General features: G+C 36.7%; 1 protein-coding gene across 1 annotated transcript in view; it reads left to right on the top strand.

Annotated features, from left to right (window-relative positions):
- The window catches only part of PLXDC2 (plexin domain containing 2), a 261,533-nt gene that overhangs the window by 119,497 nt on the left and 116,773 nt on the right, over positions 1-25,263 (top strand). The window contains exon 3 of the mRNA XM_082298661.1: positions 20,105-20,251. Coding sequence (XP_082154787.1) covers positions 20,105-20,251 — 147 coding nt within the window. The remainder of the gene's footprint in view (positions 1-20,104; positions 20,252-25,263) is intronic.

Below are 25,263 nucleotides of genomic sequence, written 5' to 3'. Positions count from 1 at the left end.
TTTTAGCAGGTAAAGTGCAAGCTGTCTCAGGTACAGGGAAGTTTTAGTAGCTGATCTTTCCATGGCTTACCCATGGATCCCTATGCAGTGTTTCCATTCAGTTTGGTTCCAAGCTCTTTTGAAACAAAATGATCAGAGTTCCCCCTCTAACACTTATGTATAGCAAGATTTGGGGGGAAAAAAATGAATGCTTCTAAATGGATGTACATAGAATGGTATTTTTCCAGGAACATCTTTCCTGACAGATTAATGGCTTTGTAGTGTCTTAACCTGAAAAGTTTATTGAATTCAAGTTTTGTGTTCTGTTGCAAACCTCTTTTTCTAAGACTTTTCAGCACAATAAGATAACTGAGTTGTGGTTTTACACATTATCGGATTCCATTGAAAATCCCCACAAGAACACATAGGCATGTCACAGGAAAACCCTTGATGCCTGGCCTTATAGAGGAGGCAGAGTATACAACAGATATCCACAGAGGAAGAATCCATACATTGCAGTCTTCTGCAGCTTGGGAGCTTATCAGCAGTGCTGGAGAGCTTATTCATTATCTTAAATCCTTGCTCTGTGTACATTGCAGTGCTTGCTAAAGAAAATCCAGAGAATGAGTATTACCTGCCACTTACATTTAGTGATGCTACAGGATGACGACATCCCTCCTTTACAGATACTGTTTTTTACAGATACTGTTTTTTACAGATACTGTTTTCTCTAAAGTGTTTTCTGGGCTTGCCATGCAAAAGCAGACTTCTTTAATATGAAGACTGACAGTGATGAATGTTTTCACTTGATGATATTTTCTGTCTTTCTTTATAATGATGAATTTACTTTCTCTCCAGCTTTATAAACCCAAACCAAACAGCCCTTATTCCCTCTCTCTCCTCTACCCCCTCTCTCCAAAAAAAAACCAAAACAAAAAAAAACCCCCAAAACAACAACAAAACCAAACCAAAACAAAAGGAAATAAAAAAACCCACCCCAAAACACCCAAGGAAAAAGGGAAGGCCATATGCAGAAATTTCTGCACACTGTTTAAAACTAAATATTTCTTAAGCTACCAATCCATACATAAGGTGAAAAATAATAAAATCAAAATTGTGTGGAGCACAGCTTACTGCCACTGGATTTCCTTTTACTTTAAAGAAATTTCACTTTTGATTTGTTTTTTCCCATTGGAATTACTGGAATTATTCTGTAACTTCCCAGATTCACCATGCTGGATCAGCCATCAGCCCTGATCCACAGGTTATTTTAACATCAGCTTGAATGGGAGCATGAAGTGCAGACCTCTTAACACTCTTCCTGAAAGTACATTGTAGATTGGTTTATCACACCTTTCCAGCAGTCAGGGTGGACCTCCTCCTATGCATAGGAAAGATGATAGTGGTGGGATTCTCTTTAGGGTGCAGCCTCTCTGGTCCAAAAATGGAGCAGTGTAGCCACCAGGAACCCCAGGTGCCTCTCTTCACATCTCTGTTTTGTCTCCTGCATTTTTTTGGCACTGTGATTCAGGAAAGGATTCATGGAAAATGATATACATATTCATGTGCTTTTTTTCAAGTAAAGGTGTTCTCTTGAACTGGTCTTGAACTATATTGCAGAGACCAGCAGAAGCAGTGGCTATAGCCACTGGATGTGCTGGATCTTCAGAAAAGAGCAGGGTCTTGGGAAGCAGAAGATAAGACCTCTAAGTCCCATTGTGTTGCTGAAGAACAGGAATGTTGTGGTCCACAGGTGCAGTGTTGTGGTGGCACAAACCCACAAAGATGGATGTTGCCAAACGAAAAGCAAAGGTCATAAAGAAAAAGTTTCTGCTGCAAGCCAGGTAGGAAACCTGGTGGCTAAATATAAATTATAGGGTAAATAAATGTATAACACTCTATAAAACAGTACAACTATCTTGAAAGTACTCCTGCTCTCCTACTTTAGTAGGATTATTATAGTGTGCCGTTTAGAGACTATAATGTTGCAAACCCAAAAAGCCTCCCAAAGGTGGAGGTTAGTCCCAATTGCTTTATTTGCAATTGGTACTCTAGAGCTCAAAGGCAGATGAGGATCATATTCCATAAGAGACTTGTTATGTTTTCATTCCCATTATATAAAATAGCTAAAGAGAGAGAGAGAAAGCTCTGCAGAAGGACAAAATAGCAGCATAAAAAGAGTGAGATCCCATCTTATAGAGCTGGACACAGATGTTACAGTCTGAGAGAAATCTCCAAAGCAGATAGCCTTGGGACAGGTAAAGAAATATGTTGTCAGCAGTCTAAACCAACTGCAAGGGTCAGCCCCAAAAAGACAGGAATCTGGTGATGCATTGCAACAAGTTAGCTTCTTGTCTTTGTGGCAGATGAGAGTTTCAGAAAGGCTCCATTGAAGATATGAGCACCCATGGCTCAGCCATATTTCTTCCCAAGGGTCACAAAGCCAAACATTAAAGCCTCCTGCCTGGAATAACTTTGGGACCATCAGAATTCTTCTTTCTGGAGAGTTTGTTTCTCAAATTTATGGGATTTCACAATATCATAATTTCAAGCCTAGCTTTTGGGTTTGTTTTTTTTCTCTCATCTTTCTCGGGATTTTTCTCTCCTGTTTTGAGGGTCAGGATTGTTTTGGGTTTTTGCTTGTTGTATATTCTACTGCTTTTGTTTATTGTGCTCAGGACATTTAGAAGTGCCCTTTATTTATGGTAAATAGAGCTTAGGAAATGCAATGTGTCAGGTAGAATTTGTTGCTGCAAACACTGTAAGTCCTTGTAAAAGCAGTGAGTATGAAAATACATTTTCATGAATATGTCTAGTTTGACATGTCTTCTTTCAAGCAAGGAGAAAAATAAGACATGTGCTACCTTTCTTCATATACTCTTGTAAAAGAGAAGTATGCTCTGTAATAACTCAATTTTATTAAGCAGTTTAGTATTAACATTGTTAAAATAAACTCATCTTTATGGTGATGATGTGACCAGTTGTTCTATTAATTCTCAAAGCCCTGTAGCCATACAGATAATGAAGGTGGGTATCAGAGGTTCTTTTTGCCTGTTCATTTTTTGCATTACTGAAAAAGGAGCTGATCTCTGAAATGCATCTGGTATGGATGCTGGTTCCCCAGTATTCACCACTAAGGGATCCACAAATGCATTCGTGTTTTGCCATAGTGCTTGCTTACGCAGGTCTGAGTGCTGAGCACTGGAAAAGGCTTAATAATGCAATAATATACAACTAATGCATTAATATACAATTGTGCATTGCACAAATGTGGCATCATAATTTTTCTGTAGTTTAAAATGTGCATAATTTTTCAAGTGATTTCATTTTTTTTTTTGCTATATGTAGCTCTATACAGAACAGATTCTCCCTCTGTGTATGTATAGCTGTGGTCTCTTTATCACAGATCTTCCTTGTGACTGCAGTCACACCAGTGCAGGGTAAAACATCGGCAAGAAAAATACAGAAAAATTGAATTGGAGAAGTCTCTGAATTACAGCTTGCATTGGCATGAGCAGAAGGTGAAAAACTTTGCAAAATAACTTTAGATCATGTGAATTACTTTCAAGTTTTTTGCCACTGTATAGAGATACTACATCAAAACAATAGTCTTTCACAAACTTCAAATATCAAAAATAAATCCAGCAATAAAATAATAGATTAGATCATCGTCAAGCTTGAGCTGAGTGCAGTAAAGTTTTATTGCTTTGCACCAGCAAAAATGGAGGAAAACATAATTTTTCATATAAAGTCTTAGAACAGAATGGATGATTGCAAATGTATGACAGAAGAAGAATCAGTTCTGAACAAAAACCAGCATGCTGAGCATGCTAAATCAAACCAAACTCCACTTTATCTTATTTTCTCCACCCCACCTAACATACTACTTGCAAGCATAGACAATTGTGGCTATTTCAGTGCAATTTTTTTTTTCTCTAGCGAAGTGATTCATTTATTCCTGTGGATGTCACTGATATCTACTGCTGTGTATTGCTTTTAACTACACTAGAGTTGTTGCCAACTGAAGTCACCCTTCTTTCTTTTTTCTCTCCTTTACTTTCTCTAGATGTTGTTTGAAATGCAAATTTTAGCAGCCCCAGTAGTTTATACCTGAAAAGCATCTTGCCCCTATTGAAACAACACTGGTGGATTTCTTACTGATAACAGTCTTTTGCCGGATTTTGCATTCTGACCCAGAGTTTCTGCCCAAAAGAACGCTTCTCCCTTATCAGTCCCAGTCACTCATGGAAGTGAAGATGTCTGATTCTGACTGGCAAAAACAACAGAAGGGATTGAGTTTTACAGCCCTTGGGATTTGAGAGCAATTACTCTCAGCTACTGACAGCAGTGTCAGCATGCCCATTGCTGTGTCCCCACTGCAAGTCTGAGCAAGGAAGAAAATAAATGCTTGAGATTAAATTTCCCGTGGCTGGACAAATGATAAGGGAATTCCTCAATTACTTCTCTAATGCACTGTATTAAAAGTAGAAAAACTTGTCCATGTGTAAAAGAAGCCTTAAAACTAGAATATCATAGTCTCATAGTGAGCTGTCAGTTTGGCCAAGCCTTTTGTTCCTGTTTTTCTTCTTTTTTTTTCCTTTTCTTCCCATCCCAATGCTTTCATGCCAGTTGCGTTTGAAGGACTTAGAAAGAGTAGGGTTAATAACACTGTATTCTGAAACCATGGTCCCTCCAAGTTACTGACAACCATATTCTGTATTTTAAAAAAATCCTTATTGTCACAGTTTAATGAGTCCTTCTGTTCTTTGTCCTCATCCCAAGCTAAGAGAGTGATCCTCTTTACTTCTAAAACCTATTTTCTGACTTGCAATTTTTAGAGCCTTTAATTGCCTGTGTAAAGTTGTCTGCTTGCTTACCTTTTAAATTTATAGTTCAAACATTTCGCTTAAATAGTGTTTGTATCTTCCTTCCCCTGTCAGTGATCCTCAACAGTGCAAGTTAATTCCATGGGCAACACTTCTTGTATAGCCATTTACTTTAATAATATCAGGGATGCTATTGATCCCTCCACCACTAGGACAGAATTCTTTTCTTAATGCATAGTCACATTTTAATGCAGATTATGAAATATCAAAATTTCTGCTGCAAGCCCCATAGGAGACCTGATAGCTACATGTAAATTATAGGGTAAAATCAATGTATAACACTCTGTAAAACAGTACGACTCTCTTGAAATGCATGTTCAGTACAAAGGTTTAACCAGATTTTAGGTTTCAGTTGAACCATTTGACATATAAGTGAGGAGGATTGAAGCTTTGCAGAGCAGAAATTTGTCACAGGAATTGGTTGATTCTTTAGAGAGAGAAAGAGCAATACTTGTATTCTGAAATCTGTATTTACAAAAGTCTGGGGGGAAAAAAATTCTAAAAAAACCTGAAGCAACAATCAGTTTTATTTTGACACCTGCTTTCTGATGTGGCTTCATTTTAGGGACACATCCTAGACTATACCATTGAGTTCAAATAATATTTAGCCCTTGACTGAAATAAGGAAAACATTAGATTTTGGTTAAGATTCATTTAAAGTCCTAAGTCAAGAAATAACTTTAATTGATTTAATTACATGGCTGAAGCTTTCCAGGTCTACTTGCAAAATCTTTATCATAACAAAAGTTATATTCACTCTTATTTTTACTTTTAGGGATGTAGAATTATTTCTTGTTCACAGTTAATAATTACTACATCACGTGATTTTTGGTGTATGACTCATTCAAGAGAAGGAGGGGAAATCTGGGCTCTTCCTGTAGGCCTGCAAATATTTTTCACAATGTTCAGTTAAACTCTGGTAACCTAGTATAGACCTGGAACTTCCAGGGCTAAAACAATTGTGACTAAAAAACATAGTTTTACAGTTGAAGGTGGCATTTCATCAGATTTTCAGCCATTTCAGACCCTATCTTATGTTGCCTTAGGCCATGTCAGTTGTACCTCCAACACATTGTCTTGCTGACTTTAAGCCAGTGTAACTTAAGTCCAGAAGTCTCTGTTGGAATATCTGCTGTCTCTTGTGTTTCCGTAACGTTCCAGAGGATTAAGCATATGTCCCATATGATTCCCCTCTACTGCACATCATTAAACTGCAAAAGCTCTGGAGCTCATTGACACTGAATGTTGTAGATGTCAAAATTTACAAAATCAGGCAAATTCTTGGAATACAGATTTGTCACGGGTTATTAAACACATAGGGAGTTTCTGAGGAGCAGATTACTGGGCCCTCAGGAAAATGGGGAATTGCTATTGTTTGCTCTGGGTCCCCTATGCTTCCTGGGCATCATACACAGGCAGAATCACAGAATATCTTGAGTTGGAGGGGACCCACAAGGATCATCAAGTCCAATTCTCTTTCCCAGTCAGTTCTGAGGACCATACGACGATGTTTGACTTATGAGAGTCCAGCTGTTCTTGTGCTTTTTTTGGTATCCATTTAAGAGATTAAGTTATATATTATGTTATTATTTTCATATTTAGAAGCTTGAAAGTTACAGTGGAGATTAAGGATATGCTGGAGGAAGAGTCTAGGGATATGCACAAACAGTGCTGCTGTACTGAAACCATTGTGGATATATCTTTTGCTTTTCCATGTAGCAGAATGTTTAGATGTCATATTTTTGTTGTAAGAGAGCTAAAATTTTGTGGTAAATGATATAGCTGATATAGTAATTGAAGGTTAAGTTGTATAGAATTTTCTTGCAGTATTTTAATTTAATTTTTTTTTCCAAAGGCTGTTATTGTTATTTTAAAATGTTTTTATTCACAATTTTGAAGAGTTTATTTTAGAAAATTAGCTTGTTGCTCTGGAGATGGAGAATGTAATTTATTTTCAGAAAAATAAAATATACATTTTTCAAGCGGAAATTATTTGAACTTTGTCTTCATGTGACATCCTAAGATAAACTGAAATGTGTGAAAATTACTGCTAAATTCAGTATTTAACTGATAATTTTTAATAATTATAAAGAAGAGCTAGAAAGTTAATTGGTCTGGAAAGCAACACAGATCACACATGAAATATCCTAATTCTCTTCTCTTGCTAAATTACACCAAACAGTACGTCACCTGCAATTAGAAACAGAATCTGGGATAATCATTAATTTACTCACTGTTTTCTGCTTGTCCAGCTGAGTTTTTCACCAGTGATGTCACATTTTCTAGCCAGCCAGCAGACTGAAATATCCCTGTCTTGTTTTCTTTCAGGCTTTCTGCTTCAAAATGTAAACTAGGCAAACGCCTCATATATCTTTTTGTTTTGAATATACTAATTGCTTAATTATATCAAGGTCATCTTAACACTTTTGCTGGGTCTTGCTGCAGTATTCAGCAAGACTGAATGCATTGCTAACTCTGTAAAAAGACTTGTAGCTATAACCCTGTCAACGTTTCCAATAGTCTCAATCTAAGCTCAAGAAGTGATGGTTCTGTTAATAACTCTGGTACAGCTGAAAAGGGAAAAGGCTGGAGGAAAAATTCATTCTCTATTTCCTTTAAGCTTGGAAGGAAAGGATGGGGGAAGGACAGAAATTGAAAACCAGTTTCCCCGCTCCTAAGAAAGAGAACTCCATTGTAATCCTGAGTTCGTTTACACATGCTTAGCTGCATTGGCACACCAGGCATTTAATTTAACATATTGATGATAATGATTTTTTATATCAAGGAAGGAGACAGGGAGTTCAGAATTTAATGGAATCTGCCTTTGAATTTTCTTGATGATAGTATTTTACTTTTCCATGTCCTTCATCTCCAGCTTCCTAAAGCATATTCCAGAATGCCTGAACTCACGACTGAAAAGAGCTATGACCATAATGAACAGACCTTGTACTTTCTGAATTAATTAATTCAGTCATACATGCCTCAGCCCTTGCTTGCAGGGGTTTGCCAAAAATAGATTCAACTTGCGAAAGCCCAATATTAGTGTGGCCGGGAAGGCTGGGAAGTTCTTTCCTTTCCCAGGCACTTCCTTTCTGACCCTTTTCACCACATTCACCTGGAGTGTCCTCAAGAGAGGAGAGTTGTATCAATTCGGTCATGCAAAAAGCAGATTATGTTCATTCCTACCCATGCAAAGCAAACAGCCTTAGCTAATTTAACAGCACTCAGCAAATTGTGCATAGCTGGTTGGAGCAGGGAGTGAGGGTGAATACATTACCATTACATTGGTAGTGCAGAGGAATTTGGGTAAGTAAGTAAGAAGTTGTCACACTAAGCCACACAATTCCAGTTTGAATAGTACCAGTCCTTAGGGATAGATTTTTAAAGCTGTAGGAATTCTGCTGACATTGATGGATTACTTGGTGTCTCTTCAAACCTTTCATGTTTCTTTAATATGGGAAAGTCAATTATCTGTTATCCCAAAACAGTTGCAACTTGGCATGTAAACAGATGGGTCCATTGTTTCAGATTTGGTCAGACACTTCTTTTGACTCTCTGTAAATTTAGCATTTATGTGGAAGTCAATGATCTATCCTCATTGTGATTGTATGAGTTATACACTTTTCAAAGAGAGTAATAAATGGGGCCAATGCTCAAAATTTATATCAAGAGGGGGATCAGAGTCAAGAAAGCTTCATTTGTAAAATGTGCATTTGTTCTTCCAAAAATGTCCGTTAAATGCTTTCAACTGCTGAAGAAAATGCTTATGAAACACTTGTAAGGGCTGTAGTATTTCATACACCCAACAGAAAAAACTAATGGAAATACCAGGGATTTTTGGTTTTTTCTTTCTTCTATAACACTGGCAAGCATTCATGTGCAGCATGTCTAAGTGTTCACAGACCATCAGTAAAAAAACAGTATACTTATTTCTGGAAAACAAAATTGGCAATAGGAGATCTTGGAGGGTGTGCAGAAAATTGCAGTGTGAATAACAAGGAGAAAAAAAAGAAAAAGAATAGCAAACATATTCCCCGGACCTTTTAGTGGCTCAATATTTAACCAAAGTTAGAAAGATGTAACAGGGTTACTGGAGGTTTCTTTCATGCATTTGTAGCAAGCTGCATAATTCTTCACAATTTCCTACTAAATTTTTAAATAAATCAAAGCATCATTTTCTGAGCATTCTTTCTGTAACCTTAGCAACAAAAGCAGGAAGAGGGAGAAATTGCAGATGGAAATCCTATCTGTCTGATCTCATCTAGGTGGAGCAGTAAAATGCCTTGAGGGATAAAATGCCATGATCTCTCAGAGGTATTCTGCTCCAGTACAGATAACAAAGCAAGCTGTTCCTCAGGTTCTTCCTGCTCCAGGCAAAGTATGGATGCCTCTCTTCTGGTGTATGAAAAGTGTCTTTCAGTGCTAGAACGGACATAATCTGGCTCCAAAGTGCTACTGCTTAGTTTAGCCATATCCAGGAGTGGGCCAACAATCTGGTTTACATTGGTCAACAACCTGGTGGGTGTTCATTTTGAGGATATAACTTTAGGGGTATAATATTGGCTGGCACAGTGGATTATAGCAAGTTTGGTGAGGATGTTTGGAACATCTTCATTCCATAGTCATAAGTTAGTGCACCCTATGTCCCTATTTGTCTAGAAAACAAAATCTCTGATTCTTAGAATTGTAAAATTAGTATGTAGTTGAAAGAAACAGCAATTCATTCCTGAAATTTTTTTTCAATAAAACTGGAAATAGAACTTTTGATTCTATCATTTACTCATTAGCAGTGTATACAATGTTGATTTTTTTTATATCAGGCATATTGTTCCATCACCTTGGAAATCAGCATAATTTCTTAAATATACTGCAGAGGTTTTGTTTCTTACATAAACATTCAATAAAGGGTAGTACACATCTGTATACTGCTCCAATAATGTATATTAATTTGTATTAAATGTTAGGCGACTGTGATTGCTAAAAGAGGCTGGAGTCTGTACAAGTGCTTTTCTTTTTTAGTTGTAGCTAATATTGAATTTGGAGGTGAAATTCAGCTCTTCAGTTTGGAAACCTAAGTATAGATGCATGTGGCATTGATGAGGTACATGCAAGTTTTTACTAGGGCATGTAGTCGTAGGAGAAGGGGAAATGTCTTCAAACTGAAAGAAGGTAGGTTTAGATGAGATATTAGGAACAAAGTCTTTGCCATGAGGATGGTGGGCACTGGAACAGGTTGTCCAGAGCAATTTGGATGACTTATCCCTGGAAGTGTTCAAGGCCAGGTCGAATGGGCTTTGAGCAATCTGGTCTGGTGGAAGGTGTCCCTGCCGATGGCTGGGGAATTGGAACAAGATGATCTGTAAGGTCTCTTCCAACACAAACTGTTCTATGATTCTGTGATCAAAGTTGTTGCAAATTTAAGGTGAAAGTTACCTAGCTATAGATGTCTAATTTTAGGCTGTTGTTATACTGAATGGTCCACTGCCACTCCTGTAGGGTAAGGCTCAGCTGTAGGTCCTGAATCATATCTGCAGTTTTCAGATGGCCCTGGGTTCCTCCTGTGCTTACTCAATTAGATCTCATCCATGGTCGGTACAGGCAGTGCAGTTAAAGTGTGTATTCGATTTGTTCTAAAGCAGATCTGAATGAGCTGGCAAGTCTTCACTGACAGCATTAATAGATCTGTGGTTCTGATAAGGGGTGCTTACAAACCCAGCTCTTAGGTAGACAGCTGCACTGAAGTATCTGACCTGCACACCAAACAAGCTGGTCATCTACCTATTTGTTCATCTGAGTCTGAAGACAAAAGATACAGATTTTAATTTTTTTTTTACAGATATAACAATAAATTGTATCAAGTAAAATAAAAACAGCATGTTTCTGGTCAAGGTCAAAATGTTGAGATTCTTCCTCTCTTTTCCCTCTCCCTACGTTAGTCAACACTCCACCAACCACACCCCAGTAAAAAAAGATTGATTTGAAACACAAGTAAAATCTCATGTCTTCATCTTTCACTGGTTTTCCGTGCTTAGATGTTTGGCATCACTTCTGTTGCTTGAAATTGTCAAAAGACACCTTTCAACTCAAAAATAATTCTGTAATGCCTTGTGTTTTATCTTCTTAGTGTCCTGTATTTAGATGAAAGACAAAAAAGGAAATACAAGTTTATGCAACATTCTGCTTTGGATCGATTTACTCTGAAAGAGCAATTTAGATTTAGAAGTTATACACAAGAAAAAATAGCATCTATCAAAACCAAAACGATGTGTTGGTATAATTTTGAAATATTTGAGTATATTGGATCAACTGCACTCTAGGTGAATTTGAAGACAGTACTTTTCAGAGACAAGAGAGGGAGGATATTATTTAGCATCCTGATCTTGTCTGGGTAATTGTGAAGAGCACAGAGTATTCCTCTTGATAAAAACAAGAGTGCAGATTCTGCAGAAAGCTTGTTTGAAGCCTGATGTCAGGCAAAGGCAGCAACTTGGACACACCTGTCTAGGCAACATGTAACTCATCAAGCATCTCAATTAAATATGATGTCTTGGAGTTGTGGCAGTAGAGTTCTCAAGGGATTTATTTATTTTATTGAGCATGACTGCAAGATCTGATAACGAAGCATTTCTGTGACAAGTCCTTAAGAAATGTGGCTGGTGATAACAGTTTCATAAAACTGTACATAGCAGTTTTGTTCAATATTCTTGTGTACACAATCCTGACTGAAATGCTGTTACAGATGTATACAGAAAAATACATATGAATAAAGCAAAATGCATACTTTTTCCAAACAAAAGAGCAGGACAAACTGCTACAGGCTACCCACTTTCATAATCACTGTCTTTCTCTGTAAGCCATGAATGGTGATTTGGAAACTTTGCATATTGTTTGCACATTTCAGCCAGTCCTATGTTTTAGTAACTAAAGCTTCATGTGTGTTGCATGTGAGAGCTAAACTAGAAAGTGCTGTGGTTAAATAAATTATCAGTTTGTTTGCAATCTGTTTAAAACCAGTGCTACCCAGGGAAGCCGTGGTGATGCAGTTTGTCCTGTGGTGCCCAGGTTCTCCAATGACCATGGTCTGGCTATATGCTGACCAGCACACAGCTGGACTGAACAGCATGGCTTTGACAAAGACCGGTCCTGAGTGAGGTGTATATGAGACACCTTTAAAAGCTTCAAAATAAGCTTTATCCTTACAGGTAAAATGCTACTGCATTAATTAACCCATGCTCCTGCCTGTATCAATTTTGTATTGATTCTATGTGTTCCTACAACTGATTGCCCTACAATTTTGGCTCAAAACCCTGACGGATCCCTGAACCATGGTATCGACAGCTCGGGAACAGCATCACACACCAGTGAGTGTGGAGGCAGCTTCCTGCACTGTCCTACAGAAAGCCCTGATCAACTATACCTGCTAGTATCAACTTAATGCTTCAGATCTTTAACACTTAAACCAATTTGTATTTGCCATTTGCCCTCCTCATGTGAGGGCTCTCGGTTGCTGTTTTCCTCCTGTCTCTTCCAATAGAGAAGTGCCAAAGAACAGGAAATAAGGATGACTTATTTATATATATATATATAAGGATCTCCTGCCATTTGAATATATATTGCAGGAATACATTGGCTATAGAGAGTTTAGAGTTGCTGTAATACCTGGATGGAAAAAAAATAAGAGGGTGTATAACATTAAACTGAATTTATTATATATTTAGGGGGAGGAAAAAATTGCCTGTGTGGCTATAAGTAAGCCAAAGTACATATGCTCAGAAACACACTGTTATATTCCACACAGGAAGTGGATCTTTAGAAGACTAAAATCTTTAAAAGCTAACTAGATAGAAATTTAGTTATTTATTATATTATCTGGAGTCATAAGCCCCCAAGAATGGAGCTGGTAACAGATTTGGTGTCATAACCACTAATGCTCTGTAGCCTAGACCTGGAAGATAGTTTTTTATGTTTACAAAAAGTCATTTTTGCAGTTTCAGTTTCATGAACCCTTCAGTCATTTATACATATCTAAAACTGAGAATATAAACTCTAAAACCTGTGTCATAATTACACCAAAATAAAATTTCTGCTAGACATTTTTTGGGTCATTGTATTGATATGGTTCTTTTTATTTTCTTTTAGTGGAGAGGATGCTATGGAGCAATTAAGACTTATTTTCAGAATGTCATTTCTCAGACTTCTGCTCCAGCAAATCAGGAACAAAACTGCATAATAAATATTTCCCTACTCTAATTGAGTTTTGAGTGACTGGTGATTTGGCTTTTTTCCTTTCTTAAGTAAGGCATTGCAGAGATTTTTGCTCTCTTGAAGCTTGTCTCATATGACAAGACAGTCCAAAGGGCTTCATAAGCCTGCTGTAATGACCCCTAAATAGGCTGACAGTTTTATAGCAGTCCCCAAGAGGGAAGCTTCCTTTCAAAAGCAGCTGAATATCATGGAAAAGGCAGTGACTCCACATTGACTTTTCACAAAGCCAGAAAGACTAAATGGCTTTTTGGATTAATAACAGTTTTATGGCATCCTTCTCTTGCAGAATGTCTGTCAGCATGTGTGACCCTCCATTATAGGTGCTGTCAGGAGCTCAGAATAGTGCAGTTTAAAACCTGGGAGCTTAAGTTGTTATAGAGCTGTGTAAAGCCATTTGTCTGCATAGGGGAGAGAGATGTGAGATAAATCCTTTGTTTTATCCCAGCTGATGACATCATTTAATGTTTACCATAAAAACCTCCAGATGTAAATCTGTGAGATTCTGGGCAAAGTGACTTCCACACTGGCCCTAATGAAAACCTCTGCACACAACACAGTAGGCTTTCAGGACTCTGCAGAGCACTCGTGTAGCCTCTTCTTGGAGAATATAGTGTGAGATGACATTTTAAATACCAAAGCACTCAGACACAGAATTTCCTCTTCAGTTAGATTGGGTTCCTTTCATTCATTTGTCATTATAGTGGCTGTTAAATACCGGTTTTTCTAGTGTTTGTGTAATCAACAGTGATATTCACAAGCTGTCTTCAGGTTCTGCTCACAGTTGATGCTGAGTATGTATGCAATGCCCATATTGCTATATATATGTATATTCCCTTAGTTTCTCCCATACTGGATATTCAAAAAAGAAAACAAACAACAACAACAACAAAAAAAAAAAAAAAAAAAACCAAAACAACAAACAAAACAACAGATTGCCGTTTTGTCATTGTGAAAGCAGCAAGTCACTGTGAAAGCAGTTCTTTAAACTGCATGTTTCCTCAGTAGATTCATACAGAACAAAAACTTTTGTTAAGGAATTGAACAGCAGAGAGTTCATCCTTGATGCAAAGCACTTATGAAATTGGTAATTTTGATCACTTTAGAATGATAGAGTTTCCTAAGCAGCAGCCCCTATATGTATCCTCTGTAAGACTTTGATGTTGTAATCCACATGTAGCTTATCTACTGAAATTTGAGCTTTCACATTTCAAGAGGCCAGTTCAAGTTAAATATTCCTTTGATTATCAGATCCTATAAACCTGTAATTCATAGCATTGCTTGTTATGATTGTAATTGCAGTATTCTGTTAAAATGAGTTATATGGCAGCAGCATGCAAAGTGTCTCTATCCCCATTTTCCCTGGCCTTAATTTTCCCACTAGGACCCCATCTGAGGATAGGTGGTTATTTCTTGTACTGTCTCATCTCCTGTGCTAATGGCTGGTGTGCTAGGGATATTCTCCATGTGTCCTTGCCACCTGCCCCTGTCTCAGTCAGTGTCTGCCTAAAGAAAATGTGAATAAATGAGGAAAATCAATTTCAACACCATACACACATGCTTCTCCTGCCCAGGTAATATGGAGTGTGACTGTGCATCTCTCTTGCCCCTTCTTGGTGCCCAAAACGTGCTGTTGAGAAGAGGTTTTCCATCACCTGCAATGCAGAGCTAGCTCAAGTCCTACCCAAGCTGTCACCTCTGTTCTCGCCCTTGAGCTGCTTTTAGCTGGTGGGGACTAAAAGCAATTTTCTAGCAAAAGTCTGAAACAATTCAGAAGTCAATTTTGGCTGTATTTTACTGACATGATAGGCAGAGATACCATAAGAGAGCAGCCAGCATTACATGGGATTCGGTAAAAGTACAAATAGTTTTGAGGAAGCAGTTTTTGCTGTATGTGTGCAGAGGCATCTTGATGCTGTCTTATTTAAATAGAAAGTGTGTTTTGGTTCTACAAAATGGATTGCCAGAACTTCTTTATTCCTTAGGGAAATAATTTTAATTGCTAGCTTATTTCCTTTCTCTAAATACCCAAAATATTGTTATCTTTGCTTCTTTTTGCTGAAAAGTAGTTTGTTTTAAAATATGAAGTCTCATGTTTTCTCCTTTCAGTGTTTCCATTATAGTCTACAAATGCACCTTTTAAAAACCACAATTCTCTGATTAATTTCATAGGTTATTAATCTAGAAATGTTTATACTCAGAAGTAAAGACGACTTTCTGAAATTAGTAATTGGTGATAAATTGTCTCAGAACTAATTTTTGGGGCAAATACTAGCAGCAATTTTAGTTATTTTAGAAATAGACCTAGTCTGTGAGTTTGGCAATATTAGAGCAATTTGTTAATATATTTTGTTAAAAATCAGATACCAGACCTTCCTTTCACAGTAATAAAATTAAGCATCTATAAAGTCTACCTCTATATTTTTGAGGGCTTCAGAATTTTTTCATTATGTTGTCATGCCAATTGAAGTTGGAAATGCAATTTTAATAAATAGCATATTTAAAGGGACAACAGTTATCAAATTAAATGCAGTCTTGTTGTCTTCTATTGCATCTGGCAGTAGTTCATGGCACTTGATCACAAATATCTGAAGACGAGGATCCTTGGATGGGATGATTGATTGATTGATTGATTGATTGTTTTTTCATTGATAATGTCACAAACAATGTTCCAGTACTGGGAGAAGGCAGCCAAACAATCTGCTGAAATGTAATGGCCATCTGGTTGGCTGATCTATAATAATTTGTCTTGTTAATCTCCTCTCCTCTCCTCTCCTCTCCTCTCCTCTCCTCTCCTCTCCTCTCCTCTCCTCTCCTCTCCTCTCCTCTCCTCTCCTCTCCTCTCCTCTCCTCTCCTCTCCTCTCCTCTCCTCTCCTCTCCTCTCCTCTCCTCTCCTCTCCTCTCCTCTCCTCTCCTCTCCTCTCCTCTCCTCTCCTCTCCTCTCCTCTCCTCTCCTCTCCTCTCCTCTCCTCTCCTCTCCTTTTTCAGCTACAGAGAAAGCAAGACTTTTGCTGCAGCATACTACTGTGCAATAGCAGAGCTCATTCCTGGGTGTGCCAGCTGCTTTTTCTCTGGCTGAAGTTATTAGTTTTCTTCAATTACAGCCTTACAGAGAGAGAGCTTGAGAGATGGCAGAACTTCTTGTTCAGTAATGTCTGTGGTTTGGATCTAATTGAATCCAGTATTTAAAAACAAAATATTCATGCAGTTGAATTCAACAGTGACTCTTACTCCTAAATCTTGTTTGATAATATCATCTGTCTCCTAGAGATTTATATTACTTTCAATTTCTGTTAAAGAAAAAATATGACAGGAAAAGAATTAAATCTAAAAAGTCCCATGTTTATGTATGTGATTTTATCATCATAGAATCATGGTGTCTTACTTCACTGAGAGGGAGCTTATTGTTTCATGTTTGTTTCAGTACTATTTTCATGTGCATCTTTGGCCAGAATCTCAGTTAATAATTTGAACTAATGTCAGAGGCATAATGTAGTTGTTACTTTTAAATATCACATATAGTTAATTTTTGTTATCTTGATTGTGAAAGATTACATCACACATTGGAAGACTTAATCTCTTAAGGGACAGCAGTTACTGATGAAGTGAGTATGTGATATTTGACTGTATTTGAGATTATCTGTATATGTAATATATGGAACAAATACTGAACACCAAGTATTTAAAGAAGGCTTAATCCTCAGTTGTGCTGAACTTTTATGAGTAGTGCATGTATTCAGCTTTCCTGAGAAAATTCATTTGTAGTTGGAGAAGTATGGGAATATATTCCAAGTGTCATCAGACAATATCCCTTATGAAAACTAGGAAATTAATCTCTACAATCTACAATAAGCTGGCAACGCAGTATCAAGTGTTTCCTGAGGTTAAAAATAACTTGTTTCCCCAAAAGAAAAGTTTTATGAGAGGTGTTCTAATAAATATTCCCTTTATAGTCGCAAAGGTTGCCAACAGTAATCCTCATAGCTGGTGCAAAGAATATCTGGAGAAATCCTTTGCTTTAATGCTGTACTGTTCGGTAGAAGAAAGGTGCTATGTACTTCATATACATGAAGTACAGTAAAAACAGTATTTGAACAGAATTGCACATCCAGAGAACCAATGGGAGATAATGCTCATATCCCCCAAATACCTGAAAAACAAAGAAAAAATAAAAGGTTTCTTGAAGCAGTAAAGTGTATGTTCTCTGCTTTCTCTGCATGTTCTTCCTTTCAGTAACATGCTTCTATGTCATTAATAGGTACTGAAAAGTTTGTTTCTTGTCCTAATTGTATTTACATATAATTCTAATTATCAGCAGAACTCTAAATCTGTCTCATATGACTATTAAAACTCTTTTCTTAATTGAATAGTTTACATGGAAATTCATATAAATTCTTAAGCATTTTTCCATCTTCTTATGTAGTACCTACCTGTAGGGAATGGAGTGTCTTATGAAGCAAGTACAATCAACCAAAGCATATAAACAGGTCTGACAGAATGAAAACTCGTACATATCTAATGGTACCAATAAAATTGTATTTATGAAAGACTCCAAGAATTTCATTTCCATGGTAATGCAAATTAGAAACTGTGAAGGCAGTGACTTGGAACAGAAGCTTGGATCCTAACCTTACTGGGTGCTCCCAAGCTGCTCACATCAACTTTACTAGTTAGCTGCTTGTGCCTTTTTGTTTCTGACTGTAAGTTTACAGATGGGATTAAGAAAAATTAGGATGTGAGAGAAAAATCATTAATAGTATATTCATAAAATACTATAAATATTATTAATTAATAAAATTCTGCATTTATTATTAACAAAATTCTGCATGAAGGCTATGAAGAACAATTCTGTCTTCCTTCTATCATTCAAGTAGAAGCAAATTTTCTTCCCTCTGGAAGTATCTAAGATTATTTAACTTGAAATAAATACTAAACAAGACTTTTTATACACAAAACTTGGTAGACATAAGTAATTCCTCACACAGTGCCAAAATCTTGAGCTGCAGGCTAAAAGTGTTTGATTTACAAGCTATATGACGAATCTGCTTTGGGCATGGGTCAAGGTACCATTTAAAACATTCTGATAGAGCTACCAACTAGGCTCAGTGCTAGAGCCTTCCAGTTGTGGAGGTGGGGGCTTAGGTATTAGAAATTAACTGGAGTAGCTTTCTTAGCTATAAAAAAATTGAAACACAAAATAAACTTTCACAGTTTTGACTATGGTTTAAATATTGTATGTTTATCTGAAACAAACTGCTTGGTAATTATTTGTTATTTGTCTCTGGAGCTCTTTCTTTGAGACTTGGTAGGCCTTATATGTGACCATTATTTACTAAGGAAATTCCCAGTCAGAATGATAAATTGGACTGGGAATATATATATTTGTTTTCAAATCTTTTTACATTACAGTACCTCCATTGTATACATGGCAGTAATAACTGTTTGTGTTGACCATTAAAGGAGGAAAGAATTTGGTAAGGTGACTGGCTTTTGTCATCTTCCTGACAGTATAGTTTTAATTATGTTTACTTGTGTGACTAACCTAGGGCTGGTGAAGCCATTAAAAATTGCTTCTTCAGAATTTTTACTGAGATTTACTGTACATGTAAAGTACATCCTGGCATACAAAGTTCAGCAGAAGACACGGAAATTGTCAAGGAGAAAAGAACCTGATTATATCTGCAACTGCTTTAGTAAAATGCGTCAGTAATGGTGCTAATATAGGATCAAATCCAGCTGAAACAGGATTTATGGTCAATATGTTTAATCTAGGACGTGAATGATGTCATCTAGAATATAAATCCTTGCCAAGTATGTCTCCAGCTCAGTATCATGTCAGTAGGAATTGGTTGTGTATGATGTGGGGCTGTGTGGAGGGGGTGTCAGGTCCACGTGGCAGCATGGCCTGGTGTGAGGGTACTCCCCTGTGGCTGACTGGATATAGGAGGTAAAGCAGGAGGGGAACTTCTCCATCACCAGGGTAATACTAAATTCTGAGTCTGCCTCTTCCATTTTCTATGGTACTGTGTATTTTCTGAGTTTATTTTAATTTTCAAACTCTATCATTGAGGCTTTGGGTCTTTTTGCTTTGTCTCAGAAGGGGAGGAAGCAAGGAATGAAATAAGAAATACTAGCGTTTACTACTTTCATAGTATTACTTGTAGCCATTCAGCAGAAAGCTGGCAATGCTGTTGATTTAAATATTTTATGGTTGCAACAACTTAGTTTGAGTGAAGGGAGACTGGAAATCTGAGACGTGTTTCATTGTTTGCCTCAGACCACACACTTTTTTTTCTTTTCTCTGTCTTATGTAGAAGGTACAGACCTTCACAGTAATTGACCTTAACAGAAATTTGCTGTGAGGAGAGCATGATAGCAACTACTGCATCTTTAAAAACCACAAGAATTAGGAAGATTTCTTCTACAAATATGTATATATTTGTCTGTCTTGGAGGGGAAAATCTACAGTAAACCAAACATTTGGAGATTTAAAATAAAATAGAATTGTAAGCCTACAGCTATTAGAAATGTTTTGGATGTTCTTATATAGGATAGTCTATTGAATTATGGTCAGAAATGTTAAAAAATACAAATTTTTTAAGGTGCTATCTGTGAATGGTTCCCATGGCTTTGTTAGAGTGTGGCCCTTGTTACAGGAACTGTCCATCTTTCCTCCAAAGCCATCAAATATTTTGCCATAGATTTCACTGGTTATTACAGAACACGTATGATTGGGATTTGTGATAGTGAACATTATAATCATAATATAAGATGATTGCTTGAGGTAACTGCCTTGTCAGCTGCTCATGGTTGGGAGCAGAGCTGTCTCTGCAACATATTTACAGTTTGTGCTTTTTTCCTTCATTACTGAGTTTCTTTGAGGAGCAACAGGACTCAGTATTTCAAGGGTGAGTTTTATAGCTAAGGTGCATCTTCCATTATAATCTGGTTTTCCTGTGTTTTTTCCCTTTTTCAGGAGGACACAGATCATAATTATTATACATCAAGGACATATGGCCCCTATGATTCTACTAGCCGGGATTTGTGGGTCAATATAGACCAAATGGAGAAGGACAAAGTAAAGATTCATGGGATCCTTTCCAATACCCACCGTCAAGCAGCAGTAAGTTATTTTACCATTTTCTTCTTTGACTAAAGACTTTGGATATTTTTCCCCAGGGACCAGCACTATTACTAAGTACCATGACTACTGCTCACAGAGCTATATCTTTGAATTCTAGTTAAGCTGTGGAAGTCTTTACACTGTTGTTATCAATTAATTCCAAGTTGCCTTTTTGAACCTTCTGTAACCGTCATTCAGAGGTGCCTTTACAGATATATTTAAAATTTTCCTCTGTTCATAAGGATCACAATCTATCAAACAATAAACCACTTGCATTGCTGAAATCGGAGGGAATTTTACTGTTGAGTTTAATAGTGATAGAGTTGGGTTCAGGATGAAGTTGATGAAGTTTTAAGTCTCCCACGGAACGTATGTGGTGTGTTTGCACTTCTATTTTATATGAGGTGTCATGCTTATATTTCCTTTTGGGACAACTGATAAAGCTCATGAGAATGTCATATAGTAACAGAAATTATGTGATCACAATTTTAGGTTATCAGCATATAAATAAATTGTAGCGTGAATAACAATCATATTTAACTTATTGTAATCGTTGCTGGAAAAAATGGGTATGAAAATAATGGGCTTACACACTTAGGAATGGAATAAAATACTTTATAATTTAAAGATTATATTCTCTGTTCTCATCTGTGGCTAGAAGCTGCATACATAGAAGAGCCAATATTAGCACAAATTAAATACAGAAAATTACAGCTCGGAACTGTGGCTCATGAGATTCTTGTTTCATCCATTCACCAACTTAGCTCCAACAAAAAGTCCTTGGGTTTTGCCAGTTTTAAACAAAATCTAGTGAATGTCTTACTTAAAAGTTGTACACTTTTTAAAGATGCAGGTGTGTTTAACAGTTTTAAAGCTAAGAGAAAGGCCAAGTTTAATTCATCTTTTCCTTTGTTTATCTGTTATCACCCTGGTACAAGCCAGGTGACTGCTCAGGGGGATGCAAGAGGCGGCAGAAAGAAATACTGTGGTGACACTGACTGTGCCGTAATCAAACCTCTCCTGATGGGAGAGAGTTTTTAAAGTCCTTGCCAGAAGTTCCAGAGACTCTCAGCCTTTGCTGCTTCTCAATAGTCGTTTATTAAGTCTTATCAGAGAAAAGGAGTCACTAGCATGATTCAGACATAGCACAAAGCAGAGAATGCAGGAGAAAAGCTCAATTATCAAGATTACACAGCCTTTTTAAAGATAAATTAACCAATGGTTACTAAAAACGTACAATATATTTACTTTTCTACCAATTATTTAATAACACAGCCAGGAACTGCAGAATTCTTTGTCCAATCATCCCAAACTACTTTTACTGCAGAATATGAAGTAGTAGAACAAGAAAAAGGTTTGGAGAACAACAACAATCCTCCATTTTGATGGTTTTTGCTTTTATCTATTTACTACATTAACAAACCCAAAACCTCTAAATTTTTCACCCTGTGACAGTCTTACATAGTAGTCTGTCACCTAACTTACACTAGTACAGTTTCTAGTTCTTTTCTAATAGTAGTCAGTTTTTTCCATGGACAGAGGTCAAAAGCTGTGTTGTTCAGGGAGGTGAAACCCCTCAAAACAGGCAGAGACATATTCTCTGCACTCTGGGTTCCTACACTGTGGTATTTAAGTTAGAATACAGAAAGCAGAGTGAGGTGATAAATCCAGCACATCTAAGTGTCAGAGAGTCCAATGCAAAAAATATATCCTTCATAGTTAAAAGACTGTAGGCAGTCAGGGTTAATGCAAATGCAGAGGGTTCAGACAGTTATATATCTTTGGGGCAGACTTAATAAAACAGTGTATCAGCTCTTTTCTTAAGACAACTTGATTCTAATGAGAAAGAAAGAACCTCGAGGGTACCTAAAAGTGAGAACCTCTATTTTCTGTCTTGTCTACTTTGTGTGGGATCCTGGTGCTCCATGTTGAGGGAAAGAATGGAAATATGCCAAAAGAAAAGGTAATAAATAAATTACAAATACTTATAAAAGGTATAACATCTTTTCCTTTTAAAAGTAATTTCTGAAACCTGGGACCTAAACATTAATTAAATTTCTTTGAGAAATTTTAACCCATGTTTAATGATTAGTAAAGATGACACCCTTCCTTGTCTTTGTTGTAAGCACTTTTGATTCCAATTGGATCCCCGAGATTATGCAGCTAAAATGTCCATTCCAAGGGGGTCATTTTGTTGAAGTTATTAAACTAGAGGCTAGAACAAGGCAATATTTTTTGGTCTGGTGTGGGATTGGTGTAGAGGACCATTCAGCATGCCAGATGGAACCTTAAGGGCTTCAACTGTTTCTCCCCAAAGCAAGTGGTTTAAGACCTTTCTTCTGAATGTCAGGTGCCCTCTCTGCCTTTCTGCCAGCTCCAGCAGAAAAGGCTCTGGTCCCTGTTTAGCACACTGATATCCATCTCTTTTCATGCTTACCCAAACATCTTGGACTGGGAACTTGAGTGGCTGCAGCCATGTCTACATACAGTTTTAAAGACCCCTTTTTCAGATTAATGTCCCCTCAAAGGCTGAAAAAGTACCAGAGAGTCATCCTGTAAGGCTTTATTCCTTATTTACGATCTATAGTTGACTTTTTTGTACATTTGTGTCCAAGTAAACAGCATCCATATGTACTACACAACAAAGTTATTTAACAGAGAGATGTGATCTCTATAACTGTACAACTGTAAAGTCATATATTTTGAGATCATACATACCGCAGCAACAATCTCTTACCTTCTCTCCTGTAGAGATAAACTTTGACATTACTCTTTTCATAAGGCCATTTTGCACATCTTTCTGTGACCCAGTGATTTTCATGCTGATAATTTCTAAACATTATTCTCCCATTTGACAATAGGACCAGGAGTTAAATTCTTACCAGCTAAATATCAAGGAATTCATTTATGATGTCAGGGGTTCTTTGAATACTAAACATTTTACACTCAATTTGTGTGTTTTCCTTCATTTGGAAGTGAATAATCTTAAGAGTTCCCAGAAGCTGTCAGTTGGTTTTGCTTCTACAAGAAAATCCATAAAAACTGGAGAGGGTCCTGGAGAGGATCCATGAGATGGTTTGACTTGATAAACAGCATAGTAATTGTCTGTGGAAAGTAGCAAACATATATTAATGGCACAATTACAATGTCTAACACTACAGGATTTATATCACTAGTAGTAAGTGTGTTTTTTCAATATATTGCCACCATCTTCTTAACCATATAATAAAATTTTAGAGGTGGCTTTGATATTCAGTGTGTTTAGATTAGATATCTAGGAGTTGATTACCCTAACATTGAACTAGAATACAGGATACCTCATACTTGGGAGCTCAAGTCTCTTTTCTTCCAGTCCATTCTATCATTTATGCATGGAGAAAACACTTTATTTCAGTGAATTGAAAACTCTGGTATTCTTTCTAAAAAACAAGGTATGCTTTCTAGCATGAAAATGAAAGCATAATTTTAGTGACTGTTAGAATATTGTGTTTTAAAATATTACTTAAATCATGTTGGTTCTTTATTACAGTATTATGCTAAAAAATTGGCTATGTTAAACATTTTTACATTGTCAGAATTTAAGGTATCACATTTTGACTTAAGCCAGTGGGAGGTCTGTATCTGGCTTGAGTGGGAATGATATCAAGTTTTTGGTGCAGACATCTTTGTATTAGTGTTTATATTGTAGCAAATCAGAAGACAGGTAAGGGGGCATAGTTTTCATTTGAGGTAGTTTAATGGTTATTGTGTACTCAGAAAGTTAAAGTTAATAGGTAAAATGGAGGGTGACATATAAAGGAAAGAGGGAAAATTTGGTCAGAAAATTGGTATTTTTAACAGAGTTCTTCAAACTATGTTTGGTAGAGCAAGGACAATTTAAATGGAGTGCATTCATAGATATAGCATACACTTCAGCATTGAAAGCTGTAGAACATGGTAAAAGAACATTTGTGTGAATTAATTCATGTGCTATCTTTTGCATATGCCATTTTTGATTAGAAATGTTCAGTTGTACATCCATATTTATGTATATACAGAAAAGGTCATTAGAACCTACTCAGTCCAATTAACACAAGGCAAATGGATTTTGCATTCTAATTAAAAACAAACAAAAAATGTGCTAATAAATCCTGTCAAAATTCTGTCTTCCACTTAAACAGAAACCAAATCTAATTTAAAGTTACTGTAAGTCTTCAACTGCAAATTTAATGATAAATAATTCTTTAAACATTTCTGGTGTATGTAAATATAATTCTTCCTGAGGGAAGAAGTAATCATATAATCTGAAAATAATAAAACACAGGACAGAAATAATGGTAGGGAAAAGAAAGATGAAAGAGTACTTTTCTTCTTCCTTTTTTTCCCCCTACTTTTTTAAAATGTGTGGGCTGTTGCCTTTAAGCGGAGTCCTTAAAGGTTAGGGTTGAGGGACAGTCACCAACAACCCATCTTCACACCAGTTGTTACTGTAGTAACTCCTGCAAAATAAGGAATAATGGGCTGCATGCTCATTTCATATTTGGTATTTGGACCATTATGGAAGAGATGTGTTTTTCACAGGATATTATATTCAAACAGTGAAAAGACCTTGCTGGGATTTCAGCACTCTTTTCTGCCATGACTACTAATTTATTCAGCAGTTAACCAGGTAGTACACAAGGTGATAATTATGAGTGTCCACAATAATCAATGAGCTTTGGGAAAGGAATGGAATAGGTGGAAAAAGATAAAGCCATAGGCAGAGAGGCAAAATGAGTTTGAATTTGAATGATGCTCTATGGTGAGTTTAGTTGAGGAGAAGAGTTCATTCCCCAAATTACAATTCTCTGCTATGAATTCAGCTGAAAGAGGATAGTCACCTATAGGGAAATGGAGAAAAAAAGATTCTTTTAAAATTTTTATTTATTATTTTACTATTTTATTTTCTTTTGCAATAACAACTTAAGTAGAGTTTGTTATTTCTTCTGTTGAATATTTCTTTATGCATCATTCCATTTCCTAGCTGACAGTAT

Source organism: Coloeus monedula (genome assembly GCF_965178545.1).
Source record: "Coloeus monedula genome assembly, chromosome: 1".
Classification (NCBI taxonomy): domain Eukaryota; kingdom Metazoa; phylum Chordata; class Aves; order Passeriformes; family Corvidae; genus Coloeus; species Coloeus monedula.
Note: the sequence above shows the minus strand (reverse complement) of the source record. Positions and strands in the feature narration are given on the sequence as shown.